Source organism: Mya arenaria, chromosome 14 (assembly GCF_026914265.1).
Source record: "Mya arenaria isolate MELC-2E11 chromosome 14, ASM2691426v1".
Taxonomy (NCBI): domain Eukaryota; kingdom Metazoa; phylum Mollusca; class Bivalvia; order Myida; family Myidae; genus Mya; species Mya arenaria.
Window position 1 is genome coordinate 30227266 of NC_069135.1, and position 22296 is coordinate 30249561.

A 22296-nucleotide genomic window follows, 5' to 3' on the forward strand; every position below is an offset into this window, starting at 1 on the left:
GTTCTTCGAACAAGAACCAACAGTTTTAGCAAAAGGGAGGTAATTATTCCTGTAGATGTCGCTTCGAATGCGGAACTGTCCTAATTACAGGTAAATACAGGTAAACCAAATTATTTTCAATTCCTCAAACACTTTAATATGTATTTCTGTGATAATTTAAAACAAACAAATTAAAAACAAAATGGTTGATTTCCTAGCTTGTATGAAAAAGCCATTTAAAGAGTAAACATCTCTTAGTGTCCAGTTTCGGACAGTACAAATCGGATGTCAACAACAACACGTCCATTGAACAGATTGATTTTATTTTGTGCTCTCATAATTGTATCTTTAGAACCTGACATGATATTATCTGCCATGTCGCTGTCGATGGCAGAATGTAGTTTGTTGTTACGTCAAGCTAAAATTATTTAAGGGATGTCAGATTAAAGGCCGGGGTGCCTGACCCCAAATATCCTACCGCAATTAAGCCTATTTGGCAGAGTAGGCGTGGTTAATCGGGTTTATGAGGTCTGCTCTGGTCAGCAGTTTTGATTGTAAACATTCACATGGCTTGTGGTGTTATATCATTCAGGATAGAGTGGTACATATGAAATCGTCCATTGGTTACTTCTACAAATTGTGTTATAATAAGCAACTTTGATAGTATATATCAACCCAGAAAATGGATGTTCCCACCATATGGCAGTTACAACCTCATACTATGATAATAAACCTCTAGTAAACAGGAATTGGTAGTGAAATTCAGTTGGCTGTTAGAGGGTCATGAACTTTCAAGATCTGTCAATCAACATTGCTGGGAAATTTGAATTTGTTTGACAGTTATAAAAAAACAACTTTGAAAGTTGTGCTAGTTGTACTAGCAGACAGCTCTGTGAGGTCAGGTGAAGTGGCCATTTTACTGACTGTCTGCCTTTTATACTATTACCCCGGCCTTTAAGCACAAGTCAATTGTAACCATGGCCCCCTCCGGTCCGGGGGGTATACCGGGGATAGCCTGGGTTTCACCAGCAGTTCGTCTCTGCGGGGGGGGGGGATTTTGCCGGGGCTTGGCTGGACCGAAAGTCAAAGTCCCCGCAATTCCCCGAACCGGAGGGCTGTGGTTACAATTAACTAGTGCATTAAAACAGGGTGGGCCAGGGATGGGTGTTTGTCCACCTTAATGGCCGTCAACAAGTCTTTTGACAATTTTTTAAACCATGGCAGCCTTGAGACATCCATTATCCCAGCAAAAAGTAGCGAACAGTCCTTGCTCAGAGAATCCTTGCAGCCACAATTTTGAAATTATCTCCATTAAAATTTTTATGAAAATATTACATGTTCAGATATCATGAAACACTTACACATGTCGATTGTTTATAAAGTATTCTGAGTTCTGTAAATCTAGGACAAATAACATGTATATACAAAATGGTGGCTTGCAACAATCATTTTGTGACCAAGAATATATTTATGTGAATATAACGACTCGAAACAACAAATACAATCCAGTTGAGATCAATTATGTCAGGTATATTTGTAACAGTTTTATCATTATTATTCAACATCAATGCATTTTATTACTATACATATTTTTCGCCCGGTGTTTGATGGTAGAGAATTGTAGCATTACAGGGATACATAAGAAATGTCAAAATAATAAAACAGTATCCTTGATCGCTCATTATTGTAGGTTGGAGGGGTGTCCACTCCCTTTTTTATTTCTTCCTTCATTGATGGTGCAAAGTGATGTATATCACACTCAAAACGATAAGAAAGCACAATTAATGCAAAGTGAATAGAATTTAATGACTTTACAAATAATAGTTGAATAAATGTTAATAATTCTTACATAATATGAACATATACAAGTGAAACATTAAAGCAAATGCATCAGTAAACACAATTCATGGTTACAAAGAAAGTTCTTATTCTTCCTTTGTGCCCAACGCATCAAAGCAAAATCAAAGTCATATTGCTCCATGTGAGCACCTCCCTTAGAGATCATAGGAGACAGTTCAGGAAGTTGTTGTCTAGGTGACTACGCTGGCTCATCTTACCCACTATAACATTGAGAAACCACGTCCTCCATTCGCGGCTTGAACAGACCAAGGACCCATCCAAAAACACCCGTGTCATAGCCAGCCTTCTCAGGTCTGATCATGCACCACGGTGTTCTTGATGAACGTGTACTGGTCACACACTACTTTGAATTGAAATTTCCATATTGAAATAGATATGATCAACCAGGAAAACATCTGCCTGCAGGTGTCGTCTGCCCTATTTCTCTGTTGATTTGATTGTCTCAACAGAGATATTGGGGCTGACGTACATTGGAGGTCGCTGACTTCTGTACATTATCTTCTTTGAGAAATAAGAGTCTGAAGGACCTGAATCAAACACATTTACAAATGGGTCTGAAAAATTGGCTGTCATTCCTTGAAAGTCTTTCTTCGAATTTTAGCCTAAATTGGGCTTTTATATATGTAGTTCAGTTAAAATAATAGATAGTTGATCATTAAATCTGTAACCTTGTCTATCAATTCTTGTTACAGGATGTAAAAAGACTGAAAGAAGAAAGTATCAATGGTTGGTGAAAACATGAGGATTATTATTGTCCCAAGTATCCTGCTTCACATCCTCACTGCAGTCTATGCAGCGGAATACAACGGTACACTAATTAAATTCTATGATTTTAGATCAGCTTAATATTCAAATACTGATAGTGAGTTAGAGACATAGGATGCAATGCTTATGAACACTTGTTTGTGTGCCTACAGGGAGCAATGCTGTTTGGTTGTAATTTATCATCGTTGTGTCTTTTGAAATAATTCTTTATCTCGGATAGAAATATCATTCTCATACACCAGAGTGATGATGCTATGAAATTTGTTATCGTTATCAAACCTCTGATGACCTTTGGAAGAACACTGATTTGGTGTTTTTTCATTAATTATATTTATAATTACCATTCCTAGTCACAAAATTTCTTAAATCATTTCTTAATTTAAGTCTATTTTTGGAATTTTTATTTTAAAGGTTTAATAATGTCAATGAAATTCAAGAAAGATCCAATTATAAACAGTGATATATTTCAGCTAAGAAAATGAGTCTAAGTTGCAGCATGCAAAGACTCATGACGTTCAATTTAATTCATACTGCAATGCATGTGTGATTATTTTTGCAACATTCCATTTTCGTGATATCCTTGTGTATATTAACTTATGCTTGTTGTTTTAATTATGTACATTTGCATAATGATTCCATGTTTTATACATTGTACTATTTATGTTCCAGTGGACATGGAGAATACGGGAGTGTGTACAATGGCTGAGCCTGCACAGGTTTCCTCTACAGACATATACAATTTATTTGCTCAGCCGGCGCAAAGTATTGAAGGTTTGAACAGTTACGATATAAATTTATAGTTTCATAGTTTCTTTATTGCAAGAAACTATGAAAGTTTTGGACACATACTCTATAAAAAAAAGATAGTCTCAGCTCAAAGCCTATTGTGAGGTATTGATTAAAAAAGTTCACTGTTTGGTAAAATAATGGTTTTTAAGTATAGTATATCTGAAAAGGACGAAAGTAATTCACTGGAAGTAAGCTCCAGGGCTATCATGGGCCAACCAAGGTTATTACTCAAATTACCAAATGTTGTTTCTAAAATTTTAATCAACAAAATGCGATTGTATGGTTCATAATCATTTAAATATCCTGACTATGTATTAGAATGTTGTGGTATGAGTCATATTTTTTTGTATTGAGAGGATAATATATATATATATATTTATATATATATACATTGTAGCTATTATTTTTATGTAAATATTTTATCAACTGATTTATGAATTATCACATGTAATACTGTATAATGTGTCAGTCAATCAATCAATTTGATACGTGCCGAATAATCATTTTTAGTTTTTAGAAAGAAAAGAATGAACCTATTGCATAAGACTATGTGGAGTGAATGTTTAATTTCAGGCTTAAGAGATCGATGCACTGTAAAGCTTGTTGGGACTGGCGATCGAAAGTTCAAGTTTTTCATCAGAGACCTTCAGTTTTTGGAATGTGGAATCAAGGTCAAGATTTACGACGGCGACATGAACTTGAATCAAGCCAGGGTAAGAAACATTTGTAGGTAGAGAATCATAAATGGCTGAGTGGCCATTTACTTGGAAGTTATATTTGTGATTAGAATTAGCTATAGACCTGCTTTAAATTCTGGCTATTACTTAAAAACTGGGCCATATACCGGGTACACAATGTAACCTTACAAATTGTTCATTTCACATTAAAAAAGTTCTATTTTTAAATGTAAAGCATATTTGTAAAAAGAGTGATTTGCAAGTTGTATCATTGTTCAAGATATATCATACTCAAGTATTAAAAAGTTTCAAAAGATTATTATCTGCCATATATCTATGGTACTTTGGTTTGGCATTTTTATTTTTGTATACATATCTTTATATGTTTGTCATGAAAATGTACATTTATTAGCAAAATAATGTGTACTGCGAAGGTAGTCAGTGTATGGTGCCCTCGGTTTAAGTGGCTGCTATTAAAAGCTCTTTAAATTAGACTTATTAGCACATCCCTATCCAGGGGGTACAATGTGTTTTGTGTTTGCCGAATTTTAAGTGAGGGAATTGTGTGATGTGGAATAAAATGGCGGTGTTTGAAGACATTTTGGTGTTTTGGGAGGATATTTTCGCATGGTAAATAAGTGTTATCACTTTTCTCGCAATATAAATACGCCTACCCGGAGGCCACACGTGTAAGCTTCTCTCAGTTTTTAAACCTATCTTTCTAGAGGCATTAACAAAAAAGTTATTGAATGTATAAGCTGAGCGATTAGTTGTTTACAAAGTGAAAATAGAAAATTGTGTGACAAAAACTGCATATTGCTTCCTCGCCCAACATAAAAGGTGTTTAAACATAGAAAAATTGGCCATATAGTACCCATGTAAGTGCACTTACCGTCGAAAAAAAAAAAATGCAAATATTTAACGAAAAATAGCTAAAATAGGTACAAAAAAGGTGCACTTTGAATAAAAAACACAGTTTCAAGTCACGCAATTTTCTATTTTGAGACCCCCTGTTTCTTAGACAAAAAAGTGAATGTTGTCACACCATTGGAGTTGTAGGCAAATACTTCAACCGAGGCCATAAGTAAACAACAATCACTGTTCAACATATTCAAATGAAACTTGGCTCGCATGTTTAGGAATGCCCATAGTTACATGTAGTACAGGTAAAGGGTTAATGCAAAGTAACAGTACAAACAGGTATGCATACATACATACACAAATTAAAATGCCATTCCTCTTTCAAAATGGTGTTCCTGTAAAATGTATTTGAATCGCTTATGTTGTAGAACATTGAAGATACGTTTACATTTACTGGGTCTATATTCATAAAACATTTTAAGTGATTTCCTAACTGACATATTTTTTAATGAAAGGTATATCATTGATCATATGATATAACAAATGAATAATATCTTAAAAGTGTACATGTATATTATTTCAGTTGGAGTTTTGCTGCAATGACCCGGATATATGTACATGTACTGGTCACTATGTGCATGTATATTATTTCAGTTGGAGTTTTGCTGCAATGACCCGGATATATGTACATTGCTGGTCACTATGTACATGTATATTATTTCAGTTTGAGTTTGGCAGCAATGACCCGGATATATGTACATTGCTGGTCACTATGTTCATGTATATTATTTCAGTTTGAGTTTGGCTGCAATGACCCAGATATATGTACATTGCTCAGGTCACTATGTACATGTATATTATTTCAGTTTGAGTTTGGCTGCAATGACCCAGATATATGTACATTGCAGGTCACTATGTACATGTATATTATTTCAGTTTGAGTGTGGCTGCAATGACCCGGATATATGTACATTGCTCAGGTCACGATGTACATGTATATTATTTCAGTTGGAGTTTGGCTGCAATGACCTGGATATATGTACATTGCTGGTCACTATGTACATGTATATTATTTCAGTTTGAGTTTGGCTGCAATGACCCAGATATATGTACATGTACTGGTCACTATGTACATGTATATTACATCAGTTTGAGTTTGGCTGCAATGACCCAGATATATGTACATTGCTGGTCACTATGTACATGTATATTATTTCAGTTTGAGTTTGGCTGCAATGACCCGGATATATGTACATTGCTGGTCACTATGTACATGTATATTATTTCAATTGGAGTTTGGCTGCAATGACCCGGATATATGTACATTGCTGGTCACCATGTACATGTATATTATTTCAGTTGGAGTTTGGCTGCAATGACCCGGATATATTTACAAATACTGGTCACTATGTACATGTATAATATTTCAGTTTGAGTTTGGCTGCAATGACCCGGATATATGTACAAATACTGGTCACTGTGTAGATGTATATTATTTCAGGTAGAGTTTGGCTGCAATGACCCAGATATATGTACATTGCTGGTCACTTTGTACATGTATAATATTTCAGTTTGAGTTTTGCCGCAATGATCCGGATCATCAGGTAGGTCACTATGTACATGTATAATATTTCAGTTTGAGTTTGGCTGCAATGACCCGGATATATGTACAAATACTGGTCACTGTGTAGATGTATATTATTTCAGGTAGAGTTTGGCTGCAATGACCCAGATATATGTACATTGCTGGTCACTTTGTACATGTATAATATTTCAGTTTGAGTTTTGCCGCAATGATCCGGATATATGTACATTGCTGGTCACTATGTACATGTATATTATTTCAGTTTGAGTTTTAACGAAATGATCCGGATATATGTACATTGCTGGTCACTATGTACATGTATATTTTTTCAGTTTGAGTTTTGCCGCAATGATCCGGATATATGTACATTGCTGGTCACTATGTACATGTATAATATTTCAGTTTGAGTTTTTGCCGCAATGATCCGGATATATGTACATTGCTGGTCACTATATACATGTATACTATTTCAGTTTGAGTTTGGCTGCAATGACTCCCCAGGTCAGGTGGTGACATCATTCACAAATAGAGTAGCAGTGAGCCTGGAAAAGGCCGACGCATCACGGACAGGCTATAAGTTCTACGTGAGAGTGGCTACTTCTGATGGTCAGTGTTTTATATGTTAAATTGCAACCTTACTCAGAATTAAAAGTAACTATAAATAAGTTTGAGCAATATACCCTTGAGTTGCTGTTTGGCAGTGGTTGTATTCTGTATTAAGTGAAGGTGCAAGAGATATTAAATATTCTTTCAACAACTCAATAAAGAACACAGTCATGCTGGAAGCTGTGCAGAAGATAACTCCCTGGCAGGTAGGTAAATTCCATGAGGTATTTCACACGAGTAAGATGGCTTAGCTTCCATCCATCTGTGCAGGCAAGAATCAAGAGCTACAGTATTTAGTATAAGTGTTCCTTGAGGAGAAGTCAGGTTAGTCACTTCATTAATCCAGCACATGTGTTGAAATATGTCATTTCTTAAGAACACCAAGAAATAAAGTCTAATAAACGATACAAAAATATAAAAAGGATAATTGTTTGTTTCAGTGTAAGAATGAAATATAGCTATATTTCACGAGTGGCGTACCCATAGTTCAATATTAACATTTGGTGTTCATGACTCGAGGTGTGACATTGCAATTTTAGAATGAAACAAACAATTTTAATTTCATTATATGCCTTAAAAAATATCAAAATGACAGTAAATTTTAGATTTTTGAAAAAAGGGCACCTTTGAATTATATGAAAATAAAAACATTGTATCCCAGTCCTGTTTGAGCTGAAATTTGATTTGGAAGTGAGAGCAGGCTACTGTTTAAGTTCAAAACAGTGAAAAACATACAATTGTTATTTCACTGTTGAGATACCATTTTTGTCAAGCCTGCATTTGGTGAGTGAGACACAGTCCAAGTTGTCACAGTGACATTTCCGTGTATGTGTGTGCTTCTGTGTGTCAGTGCAGTAGTGCACCTGTTCGGTCTGAACCTTGTGTGCATCTTGACCATGCATAATAGGACTTTTAATAACTTTACAATGATGAGGTCTGTACCTCAAAGGTCAAGGTCATGCTCAGAGGTCAAAAGTTGCAATACTCCTTGTTCAGGATATATCTTTTACCTCAAAGGTCAAGGTCATGCTTAGAGGTCAAAGGTTGATATATGTCTGTGTCAAAATTTCCACATGCTCGACAAGTCCCCTGCTGGTTTTTAGTTTATTCAACTGATAAATCTCTATAAATCACTGGAAATCATGTACCGGGTATAAAAATCCTAAGTATTTTCATGTCCAAATATTTCCTAATTCATCCTGGGCAAGACCCTCATTGGTGACATTTTTGCAGGAATAACATTCCAGATAGTTCTAAACCTGTTGATCAATACAAAAATCCTTATGTCTTTTTCCTCAGGCCCAGATATTACTGAAGCAAGACCTAGGGGTGTCATCCCTGGCAGCGAGGGCCTTAGTACTGGTATTATTGCCGGCATTGCAGTAGGATGTGTCCTGGTTGTTCTTGTTCTAGTCGCTGTTGCCATCTACTGTATCAAGATCTATCGAGATAAAAAGGATGAGCAGATAGCAAAGGCTTATTCCATGAACTCCTTACTACCTTCAGGTTTGTAGTATTATCGGGATGTGTTGGAAATTTTTTTGGTTTTAGCAGAAAATATTTGAACATAAAATCCATGAACACATGTGGAATAGAATTTTTCACTGACTTGTTACAACCCCCATCTGGGAAATTGGTGTTTTTTTCCGGGTTTTTTACATGTACATTTAAGAGTGCTTTGTTAATGGTAGAAATCTTTAATAAATGCACTACTGTACAGTCAATTTTGAACTTGAATTTTATATACATTTTGAAAATGTACATGTACCTTTCAGATCTTTTTGAAAAGCCTGTTAACATAACACGGATTTGGTAAAAAAAAAAGATTTACAAATTAGAATTATTTAAAAAAGAAATTGAATCCAAAAGATGCCAGATCATAATTTTTCAAAACATGGGAAAAACTTTATGGGGAAAAGTTATTTTTTCAAATGGTGTTACCCTGCTGTGTATTTCAGTAGGGAAGTATGGGCCTGCTTTTATTTACATTTTGATAAAGAGAAAAAAGTTTTCAGTGTTGATTCACAATTTCACTATTTCATTTCATTAAAGCGTTTGCACCGAGTCAACCTTGTAAGTATATCTGCTCACTGAGTAAACAATAACAAATCTCATAAATAGATCTTACTTATTTTAGTCACAATTGACCCTTAGAGGTTATATTGAATGTTTTAATGTATCTAATGTTCTGATTTAATTCCTTTTTACGTTATGGGACAGGGATTATTGACCTAAATAACCTAATGAAAGGATCAGGGCCCCATTTTAACAAAGATCATATGGCTTAAACCCACTTTTGGGTAAACTTCATTTCAATGAATATATGGACATTGATTGGGTAGATTCTGCTGGAAGCGTTACATATGTTCTCAAGCACTCTTATTGAAGCAGCGCAAGATTAATGACAAAGATATCTTAATGAAATGTAGCCTTGGGTCAGAATTCAATATAGTTTACTTTTTCTCAATGATTCCATTCAGTCTATTTGCTAATTGATTTTACTGTCCAATCAAAACATTCAGGTTTTAATCTTAAAATTAAGTTTAATCTGAGGTAGTTATTTACCTTAGATTACACACCATTATGTTGTCATATGATGTTTTTATTACAATTATAATGAGTTTTCATGTGATGGTATAAAGTTAACTTTTTTCTCCTTCAGTTTCCATTTTCAATATTATCTATATTCATATTCCTGGTTTTTAATGCTAATAACATTTAAGTTGAAATATTGTTTTTTGATATTAAAGAAAATAAATTATTGTGTGTGTATTATACTTGCAGCAAGGCACAATTAGAAATGTGTTATTCTGTTTCAGCTGCAAGCCTTAATAAACCAAGCCGGGGCAGTAGTGTACATAGTAGTGTCCACATCAGTAAACACAGTACCCACAATTCTGCACTTGCCTATCCTGCCCTACGCAACACAATTTCTGCCCAGCATGGCAAGTGTCAATCCATTGACACAAGAAGTTACGACAGTGAAGCGGTCGATTCTGCTCCTAAGCCGATAAAGAACGTTACGCATGAGTTTGATTCAATGAAACGAGGGATAGATAGAGATGAGAGGCGAGACATACAAAAGGAGCGAGACATGTATGAGCATGAGATGAGATGGAAAGAAGCTAAGAAAGTGGATCGTGAAATTCGATCAGAACCAAGTCGAGGTTTTGGTCGATCAAATAGAAGGGATAGATCTCTTTTAACTGAAGATAATCTTAAGCAGTCTTTGCGACAAGCTAGGAACAAAGGACGTTCTTTAAGTGGACGCCCTGCAAGCGAACATTCGTATGACATCCATGGTAGTTCCAGGTCAAGGTCAAAACACAAAGGTCATAGGGATTACCGGGGGGAATCACATTCAGATTATAATTATTCGGAAAGATATGATGACGATGATAGATATTCTGATAGAGACAGATCGCGCAGTAGAACAAAAAGCCAGTCTTCAGGAAGAGGTCAAAGGTCAGCATCAGCAGGGTCTTTGTCAAGACGACGGAAAAATTATGATGATTATGACCACCAAAGTGATTATGAACACAGAAGACATCATAGTAAGGATAGGTTAGAGAGGGATTATAGAGACAGTGCAAGTCATAGGTCGGGAACACAGAGGTCAAGGTCACATTCTTATAGTAATGGAAGGAAGCATAGATAATGTCATAATTGATGTTGTGTTTTGTCTGGGGGGTTTTGAGTAGTACAACTATTGTCATGTATTGTTTTAGTGTTTATTGGCAGCGTGAATGTTTTATCATTCCTAGTTATAACATGAAACTTTGTAATGTATTGTAACAAAGAAAGATGCATAAAAAGCAATAATTTCATTGCTATTTGCTGATTGTGAAATATTGTATAATTGATTCGTATAAGGCTATTTCATGAACAAAATTTATTTTGTTAGTGTCGTTTAATTGTGTTTTGTTTAACCATTATAAAATTATTTCAAATGTTAAATCAAAATCATTACTAGTGTTTACTAGTAAAAATATATGATATTTATTTTGACTTGAATTACACATGAACTGCATAGTCATTGTACTTTTATAAAGAAATGGGAAATAGGACACTTTTGAGCATATTTGATTACCCTGCAAATTCATTGTGCTATTAATAAAGTAATCTGACATCATTGCTATTTTAGTATGATTATTTTTACAATCTGTCTATGTCTATATTATAATGTTAACATATACTTAACAATAGCAAAAAGTGTGATTTTCCTATGACAAAAATGATCATATACTGATATGAAATTGCATTTTAGATGTACCAGAAGGCCTTAGCATAATAATAAAACTAAAGTATAATTAAGAAACAAAACATAAATAAATGAACTGCAAAATCTTTGATATGCAAACTCATCAACTATACACACATTGTGTTCAGTGAAGCCTTTATATATAAGTAATGGGTGTGTTAAACAGTCTTGGAGATCCAGACTGCTTGTGGTCATCTGCTTGGCCATTGCTGCCAAAATTCAGGATTGTGGAATGTGACCAAAATGGGAATATGCTGGCCACATGGTGTAGAGTTATGGATGACAAGATGAAGTTTAGTTACATCACTTGTCACTTTAGTCACAAGTTTAAGTTATGAAGATGTATATCGATTCGGTGGATCGGTTCGGTGAATCGGTTCGTGTGGATCGTTATTAGTCGTGGATCGGTGTTATTAGTCGTATGCATGGCAAGTGGAAGTCTGAAGTGTCTACTTCAAAGATCACACACTTAGATCTCCAGTAGTAATGGGCACGGCCAAGTCGTTGGCTGTGATCATTACTATTTTTACCTATAGTTTAAAGCCTTGACTTTTCATAACGATAATTGTAATAACGGTATACATATAAAAACAGTTATGCGCCGCCAAAATAGTTGCTAAAGAACTTCAGCAAACACATTATGTATTATCTTTTGGGACATGTTGTGTAGTAAACATCTAAACAATCAATAAAATTAAAAACAATAAAGTTATGGAGGCCAGAACTAACAAGATAGTATTCCTTGGAGAAGGAAATGATGAATTTTCAGAGAAAACATTGAGGTATTGTCACAGCTTTGGTGTTGCCAGCAGCATGTCAATGTCATTGCAAATATTATTTCAAAATCATTTAAGTTCTTATGTAACTCAGAACAATTGTTCTATGACAAATACCCAAATTATGTCAGAGTCTTAGCAATGTCAATAACCTTGCTTCTAATATTTCTTCAGTTTTGACTAAGACATCCTCCGCTCTTATTTAAGTTTTTAGAAATAACTTCTTACTTGCTAATTTTTTTTGACACCTTCGAAGCATTGCAGACACATAAAACTATAACCCCTGTTTCAAAACCTCTTATGTATAATATGTTTTAACAATACTCTCCAACGACATTGACATTGGTGTCATACTTTTGTTTTTCCGGTCAATACCCTTTGAAAATAAAAGTATACAGTCTTCAGACTTGGTACTATGTACATTGTTTATGGTGCATGACACCTAATAAGCAAACAGTTCGGGTTGTTTGGTCAAATATCCAGGTCATGGTGACATTAAATTGAAAAAAATACTGTCACTCTTATTTCTAATCAATCACTTTTGAACAATTTGGTATACACTTTTTAAAGTGGTATTCACATTTTTCATGGTCAGTAAATGACCCCTATTGATGTAAGTGCCAATGTAGGTAAAAAACCAAGGTCTTGGTGACCTTAACTAAGGAAATATAGGCGCTCCTGACAAGACAGTTTATGAGTTCTAGTTTAAACTTACTTATCAAAATCATGCTTTTAAATCAATAGTGTTAAGTGCGTCAAAAAGGGAAGAAACTCCAGTCAAACTAATTTTTCTTTAGAACTGAGTTATGCTGACAACTGAGGGAATAGTTTTGACTGACAATTAAATAATACCTAATACATAAAAAACTTCACTGCAAATATAATGCTGCACTCTCAAGAGTTATCATTGATCAGGTCCGGTCAATTAGTTACCGTATTAACTTTGACATTCCAAATTGTAGTCTGACATATCCAAACTTTGTTTTGCAAATGAAATTGTTTTGAGGTTGTTAATTTTTTATTTGTTTGAATTTTTTACATCATAATATTTTTGAATATGATTATTTGTTGAATGTATAAAACGAAGTTGAATTTGCATAGCATAATTAAAATTGCTATTATTCTGCATTTCTGTTTTTCCAATATAAGGCATTTAACATAGTGTCAACTCTTTTAGGAAAATCAGTTATTTTCTTAAGCCAATGTATTTTTATCAAAATCGTTACTTAGCTGTATTAGTTTTAGACTTGCATATCAAAGCTATGTTTTGTACATTTATTTAAATGGTAATAGGAATAGGTTTGTGTTTTTGTTTTAATTGTTAGACATTTTTTTTACACATCATAAACTTTTCAAGTAAGATACTGTGTTTGATGTATAAAAAATTGCACATTTGAAAACATAGTATTCCACATGTCTGTGTTTTACTTTAATGTTAGAGCATAGAGGTCTCAGGTATTTAAAAGGTAGTGACTTTTTTTGCTGAAAATTGGTTCTTTTCTTCAAGCCCTTGTATTTGAAATGAAGTCTGCTACTTTTTGTTCCTTGTTTAGTTAAAATTCATTTTCCAAACAATGTATGTATTAAATATGACCATAAGATGTTTGTAAGTCAGTTGCTACTTGAGAGTAATTGTTTACACATACATTACAGTGGCTTTGATACACCGGGGAAATAGTTCCTCAACCCTGTTTTGACCTTCAATCCATAAAACTGAAACTTCATTTTCAGAATTGGGAATTTTGGTCCATTATCATCCCTGATTTTTCACTAAAACAATACATTCAACTGGAGGCTTCTTTCCATTTTCTGACTGCTGGCTTGATGGTAGTATTTGCAGTCATAACATCATAATATTAAGCAGGACCAGTAAATGAAACATCTTAGGTCATTTCTTAACTAAGTCAGTTTCATAAAATTTTCAAAGCCAAATTAGGATAAAAGTGTTTTAAACAAAAATGAATGTATATATTACTGAAGAATTATAAAAATTAAGTATTTGATACATTACATAGGTTAAGTTTTTATATCATATGACCAGTGAGATACTTGATTGATAATTATTATTTTTATTCTTCTTATGAATTTCTTTTTAAATTAACTTGTGAAATGATATGAGGTTGTAAACATTTAGTAATCTTTGTTGTCAGTTTTCACCCCATAAGTTCACAAAAACAATGCTTGATGAAAGAGGAAACAATACCATTTAAATTATTCTATGTATTATTTAAGTTAGCATAAAGTGCAATAATCTAAAGTTTTGATTTATGATATTGGTGGCAATTTTTTTACCTTTCCTGAACATATCACTTTGTTAATGGTTGTTTATAAGCATTTACAATTGTTAAAATACCTATATACCATTGTTAATGCATATCATGACATAATATATGGCAGTTTTGGTGTTTAGGTTGTAGAAATGTTTAAGCTTCACATGTGTTATTAACCTTTTAATTATTTTTGTATTACTTTTGATAATAAAATGAAATGATAAAATAAAAATAATGACAAATATTTTTTTCTTCCCTTGTTTGTTGTCTATTGGTCCCATGCCATTGATTGAATTTTTACTTAACACTTTAATTGAAAAATCTCTTGCCAATTGAGAGCACTTTCTCATTACACCTAGTGGTTGTCATATGTACTGTGTGCCTTGTAAACTTATGACGTATGTAATGAAATGAATGAATGAATGCTTTGATTGATAAAACCAAGTTTAAGAAAAATTAATATGACTAAATTAGATATTTAACTTAAACCTGTCAAGCGACAGAGAACTTGGGTCCAGGAAATCTGTCATCTGTTAAATATAGGTCACTAGGTGAATTCTAATATAATTTATTTTTAGCTTACAAGAGCCATTATATTCTTACCTAATATTCACAAATATAAACCATAGCTTATGTTTTGATGGGCTTTATATCAGGTATAATTATGTGCCAGATCAAAATAAAAAGTAGGTCACTGGGTCAAATAGATATCTGATGTTTTGTAAAATTTTTAGTACACCATCCCCGCCTGGATTTTCTTCAAATCTGGTCACAATGTTTTCCCCTCTTTGATATTATTTTTTAAGGAAAGTTTAACCGCCTGTAAACATTAAGATGCCAAATCTATCAATTGCGACAAAACCGAATTGAATGTCATTTGAGGCTGAGGACGTAGGTTTCTTGGTCCAATGGAACACCTCACTACTGTAGATGTTACGCATATGCCACATTTTCATGACAATTAATACTAATTAAAACCTTCAAGAAGTTGTTGGAAGGTCCAATCTTAGTCACGAGGTCACATGTACTACACAATCGCCAAGAACCGTGGTCAGAACGTCAGAACGCCTCATACAACTGAGGTTAACTTCCATTTTTCGTTCAAAAAGTAGGTCAGTATGTGAAATGTTTTTAAAATATTTTACACAATCTGATTGGAAGTAAGTTTTGGATAATTTAAAAAAAACAAAAACTTATCGCTCAATTTTTATAAGACTCGTCTCACATTTTTACCTAATGATCATGAAACATTGTTTGTAATCATTATAGATATGTCTATTTCTGGAAATAACTAGTTCAATTGTTTAAGTATTAAACATTATTGTTTATATACTGGGAAAGTTTACAAACTAGGCGCGAAAAGCACAAACTTCTCCTTTTCTTTAAAATGAAAAATGGGTTCACTCCTGATTATCTTTCAAACTTGGTCCCCCAACAGTAGGGCAAGTATCAACAAGATCTCTCAGAAATTCATCTAAAATTTCCATTCCTAGAACTCGCACATCATTGTATATGAACTCTTTCCTTCCTTTGGGTATCTCTTTCTGGAATAGTCTTCCAGCTGAGGCATCTTCTTTAGATACCGTGTCTGGTTTCAAAGAGTATCTCAAGTCAGTTACTTCTAAATCTAGCAAGTTATTCTATTATGGAAAGCGTAAGCTTCAAGTCCTACATACTCGTTTACGAACGGAATGCAGCTCATTAAACCATCACCTTTATTCGAAAAACATCGTATCTTCTCCACTCTGTATTTGCGGACGCCAAGAAACAACATATCATTTTCTTCTTGGAAGCACTGACTATGGTGCTGACACTCTGACTGAAGAACAGAATTTCAAACTGTTTGATGCAGTCCACCAATATATTCACTTAACAAAAAGATTTAATTAATCGACTCCAGTTTAAATCCATCCTATGACTATTACTCTGCCTTTCTTCTTTCCTTCTCCTATCTCAACATAGCTTATCATTATCTTCTTTTGCATTTTTTTTTCATTATCTGATATTAAATTCCTTTAAATTTGAAATTTTACCACCGTTCTATCTAAAATCATCTTACTACTCTGAGAGCTATCATAATAATCCTTTATTTAGTAAAACCTGTATTTAATACTATTGCAAATAACCATTCAAGGAAAGGGACTTTATTAGTTAATTCTACCGTTCCAATCCTTTATTTTATATGTTTGTAACAAATGCTGTATTGTTGTTTTTCTGCATAATGAATTTGTTTAAACTAAAACATATAATATAGAAGACGGGTAACAATATAATACCTTCGACGCCAACAATCGTTAAGTATACCATTTCAGACAAAATCATCATATAATTGTTTTTCAACGCTACAAAAACATGTAGCCTAGGATACAAAATTAATTGCGACCAAATACTTTAACCGTTAACCCGTTTCATCAAAAATGTTTCCAACGCAATAAAACGACTTGGAAGAGTGTCGTTAACAACATTATGTGTAGACTAAAATGTCGCGTATTACTCGTCTTTAGTCTGGAAAATACTCTAGCAGTACATAAATCAGAAGTTTCATCTAGGGCGTTGTATACTATTTTGGTATATTTATATAAACATGACATTTGGATATATTATTTTAGATATATCAACACATTTTTAAGGTTGTAATTTTGTTATACAAATAATGATAATCTGCTTCTATGAAATTACTTCATCGATATGTTTTAAGGCTCCTAGCAATAAAAACAATTAAACAGATGTTAATATCATTAACGCAAGCTTATGCTATGCTAATTGATTAACAGTAAGTTTACACAACTTGTTCAGCAAATCTCTATATTTCAGTAAAATTTAAGCAAAACGACTTGAATGGTATGTTTGGAGATCACTTATTGCATGTGATCATTTGCTTGAACGTGCTGGATGTCCTGGGAGAGTACTCGTAGCCAGAAAAGGGTAATTCCTGTATACGGAGATCAAATTGAACAGTATACAAGACTCCTTTCTTGCTTTAACGGAAATGTATATGTTGTAAAATTCAATGAGTTCAACAGAACTTGGAGTTTAAAGCTTTGACTCTTGTTTTTTATTGCAATATTTATAACAAGGTATATTATGAAGTTTATTTTTTAATATAAACCAATGTATTGCATTCAACGGAGTCTATTAAAAGTAAGTTATGAAATGTTCTAAAGAAGATTAAAGTGACACTCTAATTAAAAATCAATACATACATATGTATAACAAACATCATTATTTGACTAATAGACATTTAATTACTTACTAAATAATGCATTTATGGAAAATATTCATTACTGATAACACGAAAGCGCAAAAATATTAAATGATTGGTGAATGCTAAAAGATTTCCGTTGTCTATTATAGTCTCACAAGGTAGAAATACCGCGTTTTATGCTCATTTCTGTCATATTAAACTCGGTATCCTCCATAAGAACCATTGTTTTCGACATTTATTCATCCTTTTTGGAAATTAAAACACTATTATTAATTGTCGTAAATCATTTTTGGAGTAAGAGTGCATCTTTAAAGGAATGGCATTTCATTTGAAATTGAAATTAAAACGAACACGAGGAAAACAATTTTATGTATAAGTATTCTTAAGTACATTCAATAAAGGAATGTATTGCGGGATTGGTGTCATTATCGGGATATGGATGCAGTTGCGCTGGTTAAAGTATATAGCGTCCGGAGGAGCTATACACTTTCGGTGGCTGCCTGGCCGATCCTTATAATGCCATATGACCCTCAGTGGTGTGTAATCCTTTTCTTAATTCATCAATGTCTGAGATTTTTATGCCTCAAAGGGTGGCATATAAATATCTGATCGTCTGTCCGTCCATCCCCACGGCTTCCAATCAATATCTGATGAACGCTAAGCCAAGTGTTCTTTAAGCTTTGTACTCAGGTTGGTCAGGATCAGCAAGTTGCCTTTTCATTTAGAGGTCAGTTGGTCAAAGGTCAATGTCGTGGTGACCTTCAGCTGAAAATCGCTTCCGATCAATATATGAAGACTGCTATGACCCAAGGACCTTAAAGCAGGCAGGTTGGCCATAACCAGCAGATGAACCCAATTGCTATAGAGGTCAACTGGTCAAAGGTCAAGGTCGTTTTGACCGTAAGCTGAAAATACGCATTTTCCTATCAATAATTGAAAACGCTTAGGCCTAGAGATCTCGAACTTGGTAGTGGTCCCTTAAAAATGGCCAGCTACCTAACCTTTTTGACGTCAGTTAGTCAAGAGTCAAGGTCGTGGTGAGCTTAGACTACCATGAGCTGATAGTCCGTATTCGTTCAATACCTGAAGAATGCTTGTATTCAGATACCTCAAACTTGATATGCTAGTGAACTGCATCTGCTTCCACTTAGTCATGTTTCAAAAACATTCGCGTCGTCTTAGATGCTTTGCATCAAAATTAGTCTTGTAATTTTGTTTGAAGAGGAAGAATGCTTGAGTTACAATACTCGAATGTTTATTGACATTTCATATATACATGTGCTTGTATAGTCTCAAATAAAGTAGGATTCTTTGAATAGGGTACGTCAGTGACACGATGTAAATCAACCTGATTTATTGTCATTATTCCGGCTGTTTATTTGGGATTTATTATTATGTAATTGACCTAGTATTTGGTGTATTAATGGTTTGGAAACTAATCGAAAATGTTTTGCATAAAAAAACGCATTGATATGGTTTCCTAAAGGAATGAACGTCATCATTATCAATCCACTTCCGTTGTTGCATATTTCTTGATATAAGCCACTTGTTACAATGTGACATTGCTATCAATCTTGTAAGAAAGTATTCCTCAGTTTTAAATCCTTGCTACTTTGCTCTGTGGAACTGTGAAAATGAAAACATTGACTCCTGCAATAGTGGAGATTATTTCGGATATATATTCTTATGTATTGTGTTTTTTAAATTGAACTATTTATCATAGTAATCACATGACCGAGTGTTTTTTTTTCAGAAGATGGCCTGTATTATAACTGAAATCATAATGTCAAATTCGCGGTCAACAGTTTTTGCTAAATCTTGTCCGCTCTTTAACTCGAGAATGGTTGACCTATGACTTTGCCAGAGGTTGCTTTCTCCTAACCATAATATGTCACTTATTTGTTTAAGGTCAGTTGGTCAATGCCACTGTCAGGATCCATCTGTATTGTAAGTTGCCTTAGACCAACCGATGACTCCCAATGTTCATGAGTTTAATAGGTCAAGGGTCAAGGTCACTCACATCAATCGTATGAAAATGTTGTTCTCCAAACGACGCAAACATAACGTTACCTCAGACCATTGAACTTCATTGGTATATTGCCCTTTACTAAAATGACCTTGTGCATCAGAAGTCGAAGTCACAATATTGACTACATTGTCTTGTTACCAATTATAACTTGAATTGTTCGACGTCGTGTTTGTTATTTTATCCTATTCAATTTTAGAACTTGTGTGCTCTAGGATGTTCTAAACTTGTCATACTACCCTCTACAATTTGCGAACTTCAAACGAAGGTCCTTGCTACTCGTATAGCTTCGACAACCGGTTTAAACTACTTAACGGCTACACATATTATCGTATAAATTCACATTAAACGATTAGCTATGTCTGTTGTATGAATCCATTGAAATGAGACGATTTTATCGCTATAAGGGGGTACAAGAAAAAGTGAAGATACTTATAATTATTTAAAAATGTCTTTGTTTGTATTTTGTTTTCCACGAACATGGGTAACGCTAGGGTTATGTATGGATCTCCAAGGCTTTCAAAACGTTTGATGTTATTTATTGATTGTTGCAATCAATTTTGTTTCGATACCTTAGTTAAGTTATAAGAGTTGTTTTGTTTGTTTACCAGTTTACGACCCATATATCCTTCATTATACAGCATTCTCGTGCACCATATTGATGATGTTATGCGTACCACATGCGTTAGATTTATCATTATCAAAACGTAGTGAATAGAAACGGTTTAACGATTCGATAGCAGTATTACACAACTTTTGTTTTTCTTTTTATGTTTAATCAGTTATACCTTAAACATCGAACAATTGTCCAAATAAATGCATACCATATCCAATTCTGATGAGTGTGTTCTGTGGATGGTCCAATTTGACGTCAAACTTCTGTCACAGCTCACTCACTTTCGCGACAGAAATAGTATATAAATCCGAAAGTGTCAACTTCATAAATATAGTTCAAATAGTTTGAGGAAACATATTGTTTTCAGCGCCAACACCATACACTCAAGACAACATAAACGCCACAAATTGTCTTGAATTCATTTCATCGCCAGATTTTGACAAAAACAATATCGTATATAACGCTGGTCAACATAATGTATTAATCAGCGCGCATCCTGGATCTGCAAAGTGATCTAGGGCGTTGAATACTATTTTGGTATATCTATATAACGGTACGGTATTGTATGAATAGGAAGAACAAGACTCAATAAATGTAGAGATGTAATCTGGAAATATATAATTCATAATATACACGTAAGTAACAACATATAAAGATATAAAACACTGTTAAATAGCATGTTCAATATATCAATAATCGCTATTATAACTATCATAGGCTAGCAGCCAAATATTGTCTATAAACAATATTTCGAGACATATATACATATAATTGAATGCACAAGCAAAGCACAAGCAAAGCACAAGCAAAGCATACATTATAAACGACAAACAGATAAACAAACGAGATTGTGTCACATACAATGAAATACACGATTATGGCAAATACCAACATTTGGACATATACAGAAACATGACAATGACACATGAAACTTACCAATATGTGGTACTGAAAACCCTCACATCTCACGCTTCCGGTGCTGGTTATGTTCTAAAAGGTAAGTGGACAGAATGTTTAGTGTACAGAATATAAAAGTAGTGAACCTAATGAAGGTTAGGTTAAGACAGGAGGTTTGTATACTGCTTTTCGGACAACACTTTATCCCGGACAAACATGATAAAAACAGAATAACTAAATGGCGTTTAACAAACGATTCCAGTGAGTTCACTACGAGAATACAATCAATTGCAAGATTAAACCAAGAATGCATGCCTGCAAAACCTTATGCAAAAGCGAACAATTCTGTAGAAACAGGTTTCTAACAACGCAGTGTTTTCGCTCCAAAACTTCGTGACTGACTGAATCAAACCATGCCTGAACCAATCACAATCGCTGTAACATATATGTCGACCAATGAAATTGTCTCCTCGAAAACATGCCAAGCCGATAATCAAGAAACCAAGGTGTTCCGCATGAAATGAAGACAAAACGGCGATATACAATTATCGGTCCGGTCACATCTATATAAACATTGCATTTGGATATTTTATGTGCTTGGAGGGTACCCGTAGCCAGAAAAGGGTAATTTCTGTATACGGAGATCAGATTGAACAATATTTAAGAAATCTCCATAGGTTCACTGTAAATTTATATGTTGTAAATGTCAGTGAGTTAGCCGAATTGCCAGCAAAGTGAAAGTCTACAAAAAACTAAAATAACTGAGGCAGTCCCTGTGGAACTTTAAACATAAACTTTAAACAAAGCTTACTTTAGTATTTATTCACCATTTTATATGAAATATAGCGCGATCTACGCTCTTATATAGCCATACCTTCGGCCTTTTACTAAATTATGTTTAAGAGTTAAATTTCTTACAATACTTCGACAAACCTGTTCACAAAACCGTTGCCTGATGGAGTACTGCCCAGAAATTAATTTAGGAAACAGGTTTATCCAAGTGTTTGAGGCCAATAATTACCTATTCGAACTCCGATAATAAAACGAAGGCGGTGCTCTGCATGGACTGCCCTTTGTTTCATTTAAAAAAAAGAAATATTCTCTTGTTTTAAGTCTTTATTCG

General features: G+C 34.0%; 1 protein-coding gene across 2 annotated transcripts; it reads left to right on the top strand.

The window, feature by feature from the left end:
* Positions 1-37: 37 nt before the first annotated feature.
* Positions 38-14676, top strand: LOC128215777 (serine/arginine-rich splicing factor 4-like). Of its 2 annotated transcripts, none has more exons than XM_052922345.1 (7): positions 38-90; positions 2532-2647; positions 3274-3375; positions 3967-4106; positions 6990-7122; positions 8422-8628; positions 9942-14676. In XM_052922345.1, the coding sequence occupies exons 2-7, from the start codon at positions 2563-2565 to the stop codon at positions 10778-10780; spliced, it is 1506 nt and encodes a 501-aa protein (XP_052778305.1). In that variant the 5' UTR covers positions 38-90; positions 2532-2562; the 3' UTR covers positions 10781-14676. The 2 variants fall into 2 exon arrangements, with proteins under 2 accessions (XP_052778305.1, XP_052778304.1); XM_052922344.1 differs by having other exon boundaries at positions 50-100.
* The last annotated feature ends 7620 nt before the right edge of the window (positions 14677-22296 follow it).

Coding starts and splice junctions, on each gene's coding strand:
- LOC128215777 (XM_052922345.1), top strand. CDS start 2,563: ATGGTTGGTGAAAACATGAGGATTATTATTGTCCCAAGTATCCTGCTT. Junction 2,648..3,273: donor CTATGCAGCGGAATACAACG/GTACACTAATTA, acceptor TTTATGTTCCAG/TGGACATGGAGAATACGGGA. Junction 8,629..9,941: donor GAACTCCTTACTACCTTCAG/GTTTGTAGTATT, acceptor ATTCTGTTTCAG/CTGCAAGCCTTAATAAACCA.